The sequence below is a fragment of the Phaenicophaeus curvirostris genome, chromosome 1 (assembly GCF_032191515.1).
Source record: "Phaenicophaeus curvirostris isolate KB17595 chromosome 1, BPBGC_Pcur_1.0, whole genome shotgun sequence".
NCBI lineage: Eukaryota > Metazoa > Chordata > Aves > Cuculiformes > Cuculidae > Phaenicophaeus > Phaenicophaeus curvirostris.
The window spans coordinates 111,537,663-111,551,714 of NC_091392.1; the positions used below are offsets into that span (position 1 = coordinate 111,537,663).

The following is a 14,052-nucleotide window of genomic DNA, read 5'->3' on the forward strand; positions in this document are numbered from 1 at the left end:
CAAAGGTCAGAACAGTTCGAAACCTACAGCCTACAATATTTAGTTCATGCTCATGAATTATGAAACGTAGCATTGAGTGAGCTTAGCGCTTTCGGAAGTCTGCTGTATGAGAAGTTCGGTCTCTGGGTTAGTAGGGTTAAGAGCATTCATTGCATAGGTCTCTGACTTCTGAGTTGCTGCTGCAATGTTAGCTTGTTCTCATCAGAGGGTAAGAAAAGCTCTCAAGAAGGAGCCGGCATCTGTTCTGGCCATCTTACAATGCTATAACTCACACACTGAAGTGTATTCAATTAAGAATTCAGCAGAAAGTACAGAGGTTTAGTATTGTACTTCCAGAGAAATGTGCTGAGGCCGAAAGGGTAGCACTCCCAAGCCAAGCAACAAAACACTGCAGAGTCTGACGAACACATCATTTGGGGCACAGAACTACTCCTGCAAATTTTCAAACAAGGACTCTGAAAATTAAGCATCTCAGCTCACATTATGAGCAGCACAGATCCTCACTGACAAGATCGATGTGGATACACGGGTCTCCTAGCTTTGGAGTCCAGCTTCGAAGAAGCTACTGACATAGCCACCATGGGCTACTGTCCCGACGCACAGTGAACGCTGCATAACCTTGATGAGTGCTATTTAAAAATTACTCACGTTTCTTGCTCAGGTTCTCAAAGAGCCCCATGGGCAACAGCAACATCTCTTTCCTCTGAGGAAGACTTATTACTGTCCCAGGTCCATGATGGAATGCTCCACAGAGGCTTGCTAATGAAACAGGCATCTCACTGCTCTACCAGAACGAGTTCCCAGATACTCTTGAGGCCAAGAGTGAACTACAGCAACAGCACAGCCTTCACCGCTCACCCCTCTGACTCCTGCCCAGCAACCCCAAGGCTCTCCACCCGGACGCTGACGGCACATGCCAGGCACACTGTGGGAGCTGGGAGACAGCTGAAGACTGCAGAATGCAAGTTTCTGAAGCCCATAGTTTTGGACATTATGCACACATAAAAGATCACCAGCACATTGCTCTGGACTTGTAACTGCTAGCATCAAGGGACCCCGTTTTACTGCACCAGTTAAAACCCCTATAAGTTTCATTCAGCTCTGTGTAAGATTCAGTACACTGCACTTGGTATTTCTATGATTCCGACTTCATGCTTCTATTTTGCACCTCACCAGAGATCTTGTGCTTTCTATTTGCAGGCTGGAAAATGGCTGTCTCCACAGAGAGGAATATTTTTGCCAGGAGAGACAGACCATCCTAGGAACTAAATGCAAGACTGGAACTAAAATCTGCACTGCCCTGCTTAGCAGGGTGTTTACCTAGCTTCAGGCCTGGGAGGACAAGAGGGATAAGTAAGAGGGAGGTGGAAATGATTACATTGGTCACACCAAGCAGAAAGCATGTAGCAAAGAAAAGAAAGCCTATTTCCCCTAAGACAGACAGGTGGGGGAAGTAGTGGGAATACCAGTTCTCAGCATTTTGCAAACACTGCAGGTCTTAGTCCATAGAGAGAACAAATTGAAAAGCAGGGATTTTACCCCTTTGATTTAACGTTGCTCAATGGAAAGCAGGGAGAAAATCACATAAAGACCACTGGCTGAAGAAGGGAATTAAACAGGCTCTAGCGACTGTGCTGCACTATGAGAGTGCTTTGATAAGTGCTTTGATAAGGAGGTATAAGTAGGAACACAGCTTCCACCAGGATCTGGGATCCCTGCTGCTGCTGAACACGATGGAGGAGTGGCACCATTTCTTACACTGGCAGGGCTACCATATCAGTTGTAAATGCTCAGGGTTTGTGAAAAAAGGGTCAGCAGACAGTAATGGAGGGAAAGAAGAGGGAAAGGTGAATGCCTTGCACCAGAGAGATGCACCACAGAATGAGAAACCAGAGATGGACTGAATGGTGCCATTGTTACCAACATGAATGCAGCAAGCAGGACACGTGCCAGGCAGGACAGCTACAACAGCCCTAATAGCATTTGAGCGTAATGAACTGGAATTATCACAGCCCCATCAAATTCTGAGCACAATTTAACTGATGAACCAATTGTGTAAAGTATTAGTGCAAGTATTAGCAACCCACTTAACAAAATGCTTTTTCCTCACATGAACACTGGGTTTCATGCAAAGCAAGCTACTGGGGAATAAAGCTGTAAGGCAGGCTACAACAAGTTCATGTATTTGGTACTGTAGCTTCTGCATACTCACATGATATTTATACCTCTGCATGTCCACTACAGCCACATTTGTTTAACAATTCTTGCTAGATTTAGAAGATATACTGAAATAATACTTTTACTTCAGCAAAAATGTCTACTTTCAGCTAGCAACGGTCAAGCAAAAAGATTTGGGGAAGGTTCCAAGTGTCTTTGTCCCCTTGTTGAACGCTTTCGGTACTGGCCTCTGCTAGCAAGAGACCATTGGATGCGATAAGCCTTGCCCAACTTGCCAGCTCATTAGTGGACACATTCAGTGCTTGCAATAACGATGTACTTGCCAAACTTCCCACCAACAGCACTGTTACAGACACTATTGAAATAGCTTGATGAATCACTTTCCCCTGCCTGAGCAACAGCAGTGATTCATGGACATTTTGGGCACATGGGGCTGATTTACTAGGAAAACTCTTACTTCCCTAATATAGACAGTTCCTTATGTGGTTAATACTTCTTTCTAAATTAACCATTAGATTAAAAGTAATCACTAGTAAAAGGTGACTGAGTTAGTTTTTTTTCTTGGGTCTCCCTCCAAGATAATGCAAATCCTCTGTTCCCCGCCCTGTTTAGCAACAGAGCAATAAGTTGTTCACATTCAGCAACAGCCTGAAATTGCACATAACCTGTCTGGTTGCTACTTAGGTAAGCACCACAGAATACATTTAAAATGATGGATAAGCAGCCTGACGGCTTGCATGCTTTTATATGCCTGGTGTCTCTTTGAAGCTCCTATGTAGAAAAAGATTGGCCTGCTAAGTATTTTTCCTTTCTTTCCAGTACTGACTCTAACATCATCTGATGGTCAAGATAGTCTGTTAAGATACGACTTGCTCCAAATCAAAATTAAATCCTTTCTTTGGAGTAACCTGAACACCTGGTAATGCATGCAATAAAAGATTTATCTGTCTTGAAAAGAGTAAAAAAGTTCCAAAAAGCAAAGTTAAATCATAAACTGCAATTGAAACCTGCGTGGGAGAACTGATTTTAAACTTGCAATGGAGAAACACAAAAGCAACTCCACAGCTTGTTCTGTCTGGAGTTTTGAAGTCTATTACAAACATACTGATCATATCCGCACAACTCACTGTAAAGCCAGAGGGATTATAATAATGACATGAAGGAGATCTGCCACCACACCAACAAAGCCCCTCAACCAGCTGTTTGGAGTTGATAGAAAAAGAAGGTTTTGGAGATATCTGCAGGCCTGCATAGAACAGGACAGCACTACGTAAGAACTAGCCAGGATGCACTGGGTTTCCAGCAGGCTTTGGAGAACCAAACTGATGGCCACAAACCAACAAGATTCAACTGTGGTTTTCTGTTGGATTGGTTGGGTCTTGTTTACACCTCCTAGGAGGGCTCCTAAGTCCAGTGAGGTACTGTTCCAAGCCAACTGCAATTTGTATGTGGATACCAGACTGAGATGCTAGGGTTTTTACCTTTGGGAATTCAAAGAGATTGGATACTGATAGGTATAAGCAGCTTTGCTTCCTACTTCTGTGCGCTCACCACACTGATGCAACAGTTCTTCAGATGTCTGAAAGGGTTGAAATTAAAAAAGAAAACAAACAAACTGCCTTATATGCATTATTAAAGCTGCTAAGAGTGGTTTAACAAGTAGGTCTTGGCCATTGTTCTCCAAGATCAAATTTATTCTCAACAAAAATGAAACTAGCCCAGACCTCTAGATATTTCTCCTAGCAGTAAGCTTCACTTTTATTATGAAAGGATGAATCATAGTCATTGGTTTCTGGGCAATAATCCCTGGGAAAGTCTTAAGGCATGGATTTCAATGGACTTTGGTTCCCAAATTCCTTTGTGAACTTGTCTTGGTGAATGTTATGCAGTGTAATCTGGCACCTTGGAAAGACATACAAGGTACTAGGTGCCAGGCACCCAGAAGACACTCATTTGTGGGAAGGAGGCGTGCATCCACTTTGCTCCTGTGGAACAGGCAAGCAGTGAACACAAATTTATCAAACATCCATCAACACCCTTTCCTTTGCAGACAACTCTGACTGATATTTATGGCTGTTAGCTCAGTATTACCTTTGGGTCCTTCACTCCATGCTGAGTTAGCTTAGTTAACTGAGTTAGCTGAGTTAACTCCATGACGTTAGCTTAGCGCCTTCAACACAGAGTTTGGGAACATTTTTGGTTCACTGACTTCCTAGACTTTTTCCAGCTATATAGGCTCTTCCAGAAAGATCATCTTGGTAGACCACCACGCTTCCCCAAGAAGCCTGGTATTCTTAGCTGACTTAGATACCTTAAAGGCAAATCATGGACCCAATGGGACTCCTGCAGCAGCCGGTTAAGTACTGTCCTGGAAGACTTGCCAGCTGTGAGACAGAAAATATTGAAAATGAAACTGTCTCATATAAAACTACAGAGAAATAACTGGGACAGCTTTACCCTTCTCTCCAAGGTACTGTGCAGAGCTCTTCACTGACTCAGGACAGTTATGGCACCAGTTTGCAACTCGTTCAGATTCAGGAAGATAGTTTTGCATTCCTAAAAGCTAAAGTATTAGATAAAGGGAAGGGGGAGGATGTTTTGATTTTGCTTTTTAATAACATGAGAGAAATACAAGTCTGTGAGAGAACACATAAAGGACAACAGGGCCCTAAGCACCACCATGGGACATGAGCAAACTACCTCTTCCCTGGATTTAGCATTAACTTTTAAGGGGTGATAGAAGTTATACTATCATGAACGAGAATCAAGCCCTAATCCAGTAAAGCTTCTTGCAGTGTGGTCCCTGCACACAGATCTGTGCAGATCCAGGGTGGTGCCCACTTTCCATCTCCCAGCAGTGGGAGGAAGTCTCAGTTCTTGAGCACGAGTGCTTAATCCCTCTGTTTCCAAATGATATGCTGAGGACCCCCCAAAACTTACCTTGCCTTCATCCCAGTGGACCACCCAGATGAAGGAAGTTTCTAGACAGTCTGAGTTAACCATAAACTAATGCAAGCAGCCTAACTGTGCTAGAGTTAACAAAACAAATGGCAACATGCCTAACATTTACCCTTGAAGTAAAATATAGGGTTAAGTTATTTTTTGTTCGCTCAGTGCCAAAAAAAGGCAATTCTTTTTGAGAAATCTAACAGGAGGGAGAAGTGAGGAAGGGGGAGAGCTGCTAGAACCGCAGTTTGAAATCAAAACAGATCATCTGTGAGGCGCTCACCTGAACAGCCACATAGCTTAAGGGAGCAAGGAAATGTCTGGGATGATGACTAGTCACAGTATCACATGCTGAAGATCTCTGAAAGGAAACGTTTCAATGGAGTACTTCACTGGAAAGGATCACTACTGCAAATTGCATCCATATAATAAACACAGCCCAGCAAACAAGCAGCTGGGGCAACCTGTCTGTGATTTTGAAGTAGAAAATAATTAAAACTACAAACATGCAGCATGTATAGCTTTACAGAGAATACAATTATTGCCAATGTAACAAGCACTTCAGATATAGAAATGAAAAGTCCTACTGTTTGAAAAAAACCATGCCTGAATGGAGCTATATCAGATATCAGGACTGCTAATTTGCTTTCCACTGGCTTCAGACCAAGAGTGAAGGAAGAAAAGCAAATTAAGATCTTCAAAAGAATATCATAATATTTGCCAATGGAGACCAAAACACTCGTTTTCACATGCTCCTTTCTTCAACAATATTGGGGCAGAGTTGTGTTCTCTGAAGGGAGTGATTGCTATTTGCTTTAAAATATCCTGAACAGGCGATAGGCGATCTAGTATCTCATCCATCTGTGAAGGGCAGCCTGGTGACAGAGCAGGGAAGACCTCAGAGCTCAGGTCTGAAGTCCTAGCTTTCCTCCAGGCTCAAACTGAAGTGGCTTCCAGTTAGTCAGCCTATAAACAGCTCATTCGACCTAGGCATTAAATGGGTCTGGTCATTCTGACCCACCGAGAACCACCACACTGGCAGCCAGCAGGACCTGCGATGTGGATTCACAAGCAGCTTGATGCAAGCTTGGGCTGTCACCAAAACGAGTTGTTACTCCTTGCCCCCAAGCCCTTCTCCACCCCCTCCTTTAACTTGGTGTCCTGTGGCTAGTAGTTGAAAACAGAGATGTTTTGGTTTTAACAGATTTGTTTGCCTAGAGGCTTAGCAAAGTGACCAGCTGACCTGTGCTCTCCAGTGGGATTCAGCCCCCTGAGTCACTAGAGCCAAACCATCTGACTCAAGGATCTCCAGCTTTTGGAAATTCTGAGCACAGCATGGGCTATATCGGAGACTTTGGGAACAATCTGTCTGAAAGCCACTACAGGACTTCATGGACAGGAGCTCACATCAGCGAGAAGCACACTGCAGCAGAAAACCAGTAAGATCTTACTGTTAGGCACTTAGTACACTACGTGTCACTTATTACAATTTAATGATACCTGACTTTGTCTTTACTTTTTTCCTCAATTTCATACAGAGTCAAACAACTAAGAATAAAGGTCTAGGTCAATCTGAATGAGAATCATATTTAGGTTGAAAAGAGAAAAATTTTCCAATCTACAAACTGAGATGTACAGAATTATTTTAATAGCAGCAGAAATTCAGCTGCTGAAGATACTCTGCCTGGAAAAGTGATGACCAAGAAGTAAGGCTGTTAAGGTCACAAGTGTTATTTAGTGAGTGAACAGGATGCAGTGGAAGCCAGAAGGAGAAAATTATTTCAGAAAAGAGAATTCATGGGGGACAGAACAACCCAACACTCTTGGATGCATTCCTCACTCAGGAAGACTCAAATCACTAATTTTCTGGGATGGGGAAAAATGTCCTGAAGGAAAGTTCACCCCGTACTCTCCCAGTTTCTTTTCTTCTTTATTTTCCTGAGGACTTTGTATTTGGGGAACAAGGTTCTGGGCTGGATGGTGCTTTCATGACTGACCCAGTGTGGTTCTTTTACATTTTGAGGTTATATTCTCTATGCCACAAAACCATTCATGAAAAAGTTTTATACAGCTCAAAACCAAGTATCAGCTCTTTGGAGTTTTGCCATCCTACAGAACGTAATGAAACACTATAACCTGTTATAAAATTCCCTGAGATAGTAAAAAAATAATATCGACTGGAAAGATATTCTAATTTTAGACTGTTTTTTTCAGGCAATTCTGATCTAATTCCCACAAAACCTTTGGGTTTATCTCCTGCATAGTCTGCAAAATTGTTTTATATAACTTTTTTTTTTTTTTAAGGCTTGAGATCCCAAATTCCTTCAGGCTACCTACAGAAGCCTAAAAATAGTTAAAAACTTGAAAATCATGCAGAAGAGGATTTAATGTGCCAAGGACATAGTCTGGGGCTGATGCTGAAGGAAGCGCAGTTTCCAAGTCAGTCAGGCAGGATGCTTCTTCACTCTTCCCCTGATCAGCTCCCCAACAAATATTGGATGGAAGACATTAAAAAATACCTTTGCTTCCCTTGCAGAGTTGAGCAATATCTTATCGCTGCTCCTTCTCAAAAGTTATACAAAAAACTTGGACAGCACCATTGTAATGTTAACATTAGAACTGAGCTTTTCGGAAGAAACCACCCTTCTTGTTCATGAGTGGCTGACCACGCAGAAATGCTTTGGCCATCATGTCTCCTAGGACTTTATTGCACACAGGAGTCACACCATGCTCTAAGAACTACTTGCAGAACACCATAACTCCCTTAGAAAAGACAGTCCACCCTTAGCTTCAGACTTACTAGGAATGATTCCGAAATATTCCCCACAAAGCAAATACCAGCACTGGAAGCCTGGAAGACTGGAGGTCTCTGGCTTTGATGGCCACTGCCATCACCATCTCAAACATCATGAAAAACAGAGGGGAAGGAGTGGGACCTGCAGGGCCAGAGGCAGCAGCAGCAGCAGGTAGGGCTGGCTCATGCCAATCTGCAGCAGACATTCATGAAAAGACACGCTGCTGGCACCACAGCCTGGCATGCAGATTTTGCCATACAACCAGAACATCTTCTGTATGTACAAAATGTCTTCAATTGACTCCTTCTGTATCAGAGTTTAAAATGTCAAAAGAGGTTCACACCCTACACAAAGCTCTATCCCTTCTTTCGGTAGTCTTGAGAAAAGAGCAGTCAGAAATTATCTGCAGAGGAGGAACATGGAATAAGGAGGCGGCAAGACAAGACTGGAATTGGCATAAAACTGTATTCCTAATCCCTTCCTGAAACTTCAGTTAGGGCTCATAACATCAGGGGAGCATGAGGTTACATTTGTCTCGGAGGAGGAGGGAATCTCCTGCAGGCAGATGTGTAGCTGCAAGCAGGACACAACAGGGCCATCTGGATCTCAACACGCAGATTGCAGGATCCTGGGGATCTCACAACTCACAGTCAGAACAAGCCGTATCCAACCAGAGCTTGTCTCCCTTCAAGCATAAATGGGTAAAAATGTCAGCCAATTAAGTTTTCTCCACCTACATCACATCAGCTCCAAAAGTCAAACAGGATCCCAGCAGAGCTCTCCAGGAAGTCTCACCTCAGCAGATCTGAACCCCTAATGTTAAAATGTTACAAAAAACAGAACTGCTGTGTGGGTGCCCCAAAGCCACCCTGTGAGTATTAATCACTTGTGCATACTGAACATAATTTTCTCTCCAGTATTAAAAAGCTCTCCTTCTCAATCAGAGGAAAGTGACTCCCACAGTTCAATTTAAGGTTTAAATTTGGAAGGGAGAGATTTTATTTTCTTTTTTTTCATTTAATTTCATTTAAATCACGTACTTTTCAAGAACCCCTGATAAAGCATTATAATAAAACACATACGGCTGTGATTCCAGTATCTCCTTTCTGTGATACATTCAAGGATGCATTTCCCCAGTGGCAGTGGTCAGCACACCACAAAAATTACAGCTGCCGACAACTTCTAATAAATTTAGCCTTTATAAAAAATAAGATGATCTACATAGAGTTGAACATGCATGTAACTGTGGCTGGATTCAAGAATCAAACAGAAGAGCACAACCCCATTACCATGATCTCAGCCTTATCCTGTGCTCATACTCTTCTTCTTTCAAGGACCCCTCTGGGAATTAAACTAGTCAAAAGTTATCTACAAGCATCCATCAGGATTTCTAGCACCAGGGCAAGCAAGACTGAAAATCATGCAAATATACCAGCCACAACTTCCTAAATTCTGAAAAAAAAACAGGCTGGCAAATACAAACCTAAATTCTTGTGAGGATAAGCAACAGTGATCTGAGCAGAAATCTCACTCCTGGCTATGAGGGTTAGTGAGGTGATTTTGAAAAAGGGAACTACCTCTGCACTGTTGAATAACACAGGGACAGTAACAGATCACTGGCCTGGAAGTTAGGAGGAAAAACTGTGGCAAACACCATATTATACTTGGCCCTGGGTCAGCTTTATGCAGTGCTTCTGTGGCCCTAAGAAATAAATATTATTTTGTGGGATCAGGTTGGGGGTAGGCAGTTCAAAAGGCTGGAAAAAAATATGAAAGTTTTGCCTCAGTCCACTAAATTGTTTTTATAGCATGAAACGTTTTACAGCATGGGGGCTGGGGACACACATGGCAGGCTCTGGGGCAATGCTCAAGGTGGTCACCAAGAGTATGAAGCCCACTGAGAAAGTGTTGAAAGACAGGGGAAGGCAGAGAGAAACAAAATTCCACAAACTGTGACCAAGTACCATCTGTCACAGGCCAAGGAGCACAGTAACAGCAAAGGAGTAAGGCCATCAGCTCTGCACCTCAGCCTCCACCATCTCAGGTATGGTAAACACCACTCTTCATCACCAGGGGTGTGAAGACGAGCAAAATGAAGAGACATTGTTGAACTGGGGACATGGTATGGAGACAGACTGGTAGTTTCCCTCCCGTCACCTCATCCAAAGCTACCTCATCAGGTTCACCAAGGAACTGGTCCTTTTACTTTGTGTGTAAATTTGTTCTTCTTTTTTGCTCTAGCTATCAAGCACATAATGACAGTCATCTCCCTAAGCTTGCTAAAGGTAGGCTTAGGCTAACATGACTTCATTGCCAAAAACGATCTTATATTTACTGTATGCTGCTAGGATTAAAGACTTGGAAGGAAATTTGACCTTTCCAAAGCTTTAATTTTCTTGAATTTTCACATGGTAATAACCACTGCTGAGACTCCATATAGCCACCATCTCCAAGCTCAGGAGATACATCTAGTGAAACCAGCCCCACAAAGTATAGCTGAGGCCTCGCAGAATGCTACACAAATTTGTGACTTTCACTAAGTGCCTCAGAGGAAACTTCTTAATGCCAAGATAGGCACCAAGAGGAAAAACACGCTTCGCTGTTCATCCGCGACATCACCCTCTTTTTCTTAAATACACTTGAAAGAGTGCTGGAGGCATGTGTTGCACCTTACAATCTTCATGAGAGCTGTTACATTCAAAGCTACCAAAAAAACATCCTTTTTTTTGGTTGTTGTTGTTCTCTTGCGTTTTATCCTGCACTGCCTTGATGGAGCACCAAATTGTTTCTGCACTCGCACCATAGAAATACCTCCAAAAATTAAGAGCTGAATTTGAAGCACAAAGCTTCTGCTGTGGAACGCTGCAGCATCTGTTTTAGCATGTCATTTTTATATTTAGAAACAGTGCATCTCTACAGATCAAGCACAGCCGGTAAGTCACTCAGCAACCCCTTCCCATCACTCTCACAAGTCGGTGCCAGCCAACGGAGGGAGACACGCTCCTCTTGCCCTCCAACAGCCCTCCACACTTCCACAGCCCTGCACTTTCACTCCAGCATGCTACGTGCCTGACTCACACTGCCCAGCCTGGTATCTCTAATGCTGGTGTCCTGCCAGTGGCGCAGCCCCCAGCAGCAGGTCACGAGCATGCTGGCCTCCGATCTTGATGCAATGTGCTGCTTTTCTCTTTTTTCTTGGTCACGTGGCGTGCTGTGTGTACACTGCATGGCATATGTAGGAGAAACCATGCAATAAAATCAGGGGAGCCGCTGAAGCATGCAGTCTGGAGCACAGCTCTGACCCGCATCGTCAGACTGTTTCATCTGTGTCCCCCAGCCACGTTTCTGAGCCAGCGCCCAAAGCTAGAAAACAATGCACGTAAAAATCGCCACAGCCAGCCTGTTCCATTAAGCATCTGGATCACTGCTCTGAAAAGGTCCAGCAAGCCAGCCAAATGAACTTAAACAGAGCACAATACAGCCACGAGTATGCCATGCACGGCTTGTACTGGTGGGCAGGATTTGTAGCTCCTTTTTACCCATCTCTAAGAGTAGTCTGGCACTTAACTGTATGGCAAATTGCTGTTTGTGGCGTAAGGTGGTGCTGTGTAACTCTATCAGGCAGAACATAGCCAAGAAAAGCAAAGCAAAACATAATAAAGATCCAAGAGCAGCCATCGAAGCAAAGGTCTCAGAACTGGTGTTTGGAGTGCAGGAGCGGCATCAGATAGAAGAGCCTATCTTGGCTTTGTGCTGACTCTTACAATGTTGAAGGGTACAATGTCCCCCCTAGCTAGGAGAAGCAACATCTTCTCCATACACCTACAGGCCCCATCATTCTTCAGTTTACAGCAGGTGACCACCACAGGCTGCAGGACTGGCAGTCCCCTGCAAGGGGACAGCACTGTTTCTGGATGATGTTTGCACAGACGTGAATGCCAGCTAACTAGACGAGTGAAATTTCAGCCTTGTGAGTGTTCATGACAGAGGGGAGAGGAACTACTTGCAGGTTTCTTCTTTGCTTCCAGTCACAAGAGCTGAGGAGTGCTCACACATGTGTGGAGGGCGACAGGGCAGGGAGGGCAGAGAGGGAAGACAACCAACACGCGCAAGCTCCACCAGCGCAGTGATCAGTTTTGGCAGCTGCCCTGGGAAAAAAGGCACTGTCAACACTGCAAAACGTGCTGGAAAATCTTTAGCTAGCAAATGCAGATCTAACTTTTCCAGAGGCATTCAAGAGCGGAAAAGGCCCAGAGCTGCAGACAAGGAAGGGAGCAGTGATGGGATCAAGCCCGCTCCCATCAGCTCTCTCCTGGACATCACCCTTTTCTGGAAAGGGAGTGTTGAAGGAAAACAGAGCCTGGGAGAATCTGGAATAGCTTTATCAGCTTAGCAAATGCCACACGCTTCCATTTTAAGTAGAAGAAAACTGCCTTACCTGAGTAGTTTTTGCCCTTCGGCCTTGCATGCTGTTACTATGGCTAATTTGTGGGTTGGTGGCCCCTTCAGACAGGCAGTGGGATTTCCTACAGGGCAGTGTATTGTAATTACTGTAGGAAGGTGCATCCTCAGCAGTAATTGATGACATCTTATGGCTCCCTATATCTGGGATGTCGGACACTAAATTCCGGCAGTACCCTCCAAAGGCGTTTCGTGGGCCTCCGTTGACAGTAGCACTCGGGGTTTTGGGGGAATACAAGTCACTCATGGAGTTGGCACGCTGGCAGGCCACCAGTGGCTGGGGGCTGCCACTGGCCTCTGTCCCCTGGGTATTCTCGGTGTCCTTCTCCTCGGCCAAGCCCAGGATTTCCTCATTGCTTGTTAAATGTTCCTGGCTGAGGTCAGAAAGTGAAAATTCCAAGCTGTCCTCGCGCCAGATGTCAGCCGATTTGGAGCGCTTCTTTTTGAAGCTGGCCGTCTCCATGAAACTCGTCCCATTGGCCGCATAGCGATGTGACCTTCCATTGCCCTCTGCCAGGAACGGTGGCTCATCCCCGTAAAGTCTGCTCTCCTCTGAGTCAGGCATGCTCTGGACAGAGGCGGCCGTGAGGACGGTGCTGCTGTCCACGCTGGGGGTGACGGAAGAATCAGTGTGGTAGGAAACGGGCCGCAGGCCCATGTCCATGCGGTCCACCCAGATGGGGCTTCCAAAGTCTTCTAGGTTGGCCTCCTGGGCAAAGGGCTCCAGGCCGTTCTCCGCCAGGGACTGAGGAATGCTCGGTGTGCTGCTAGAGCGGGTGCTCACTTCTGAGTTACGGTGGATAATTTTTCCAGAAGAAGCATGCCGCGTCCGGCGAGAGGCTTTGTTGGAGAGACGAAGTGAGCGGGAAGTGTGCTTGCGGCCCAGGCTGGTGTGTTTGTCTCCGTAGAAGGCGTGCTCTACGCTCTGGCTCTCCGCGTTTCCCATGGCTTCACAGTCTGTAAGGGGAAAGAGCAAGAACTGTTAAAGGCAGGAACCAAACACACAGGCGAGAAGACACATGGATACCCCAGAAAACCCAAAAAAGCTTTTTTATTTTTTTAATGAACCTGTCTCAAAACCTACACCACAGCTTCCCCAGGGTCTCGCAGGACGTGCTTTAACAGCGGCAACTAATCCCACAGAATTAATTAAGGGAGCCAGCAACTGTACCAGCAAACTTATAAATACAACTCAGTTAAAGCAGTACACAGGAAAAAGACAGACCGTAACTATGCTGGTGTAAATGGAGAGTGGAGAATAGGGAAGGATTGAACCTTAAAGCTTCATCCAAACTGAAGCCAGTTTACCACCAAAGTGCACTGGCAATCGCTGCTCTGCACATATTCATTTGACTCCTAGTATTACCTAATCCTTCGCAATTCCAGCCAACACTTCAAACTCAAAAAATCAACAGCTATTGTTTACTGCATGTAAAGATGCCAAAAAGAAGATGGACATATGCCCTTATCTGATATTTCATTTTTTTGTTTGCTAGGAACCGTGAGCTGAAGCACCACATAGCAAAGTACAAATTCATCTGTTCAGCAGAGAGTTAATGATAGGTTTGATTTCTGGAACAAAAAAAACAGTGCAACATGAAGCAGGTACAGAGAGCCCCACACAAGAAAGCCATAGTATGAAAAATAAATTAGCATGAGTGACTCACGCTAT

The 14,052-nt window shown here is 44.5% G+C and overlaps 1 protein-coding gene across 6 annotated transcripts in view; it reads right to left on the reverse strand.

Annotated features, from left to right (window-relative positions):
* Positions 1–14,052, reverse strand: part of TIAM1 (TIAM Rac1 associated GEF 1) — a 156,571-nt gene that overhangs the window by 71,334 nt on the left and 71,185 nt on the right. For all 6 annotated transcript variants that reach the window (XM_069871003.1, XM_069870987.1, XM_069870996.1 and 3 more), the window contains one exon: positions 12,358–13,337. In XM_069871003.1, the coding sequence (XP_069727104.1) occupies positions 12,358–13,326 (969 nt within the window). In that variant the 5' untranslated portion in view covers positions 13,327–13,337. The remainder of the gene's footprint in view (positions 1–12,357; positions 13,338–14,052) is intronic.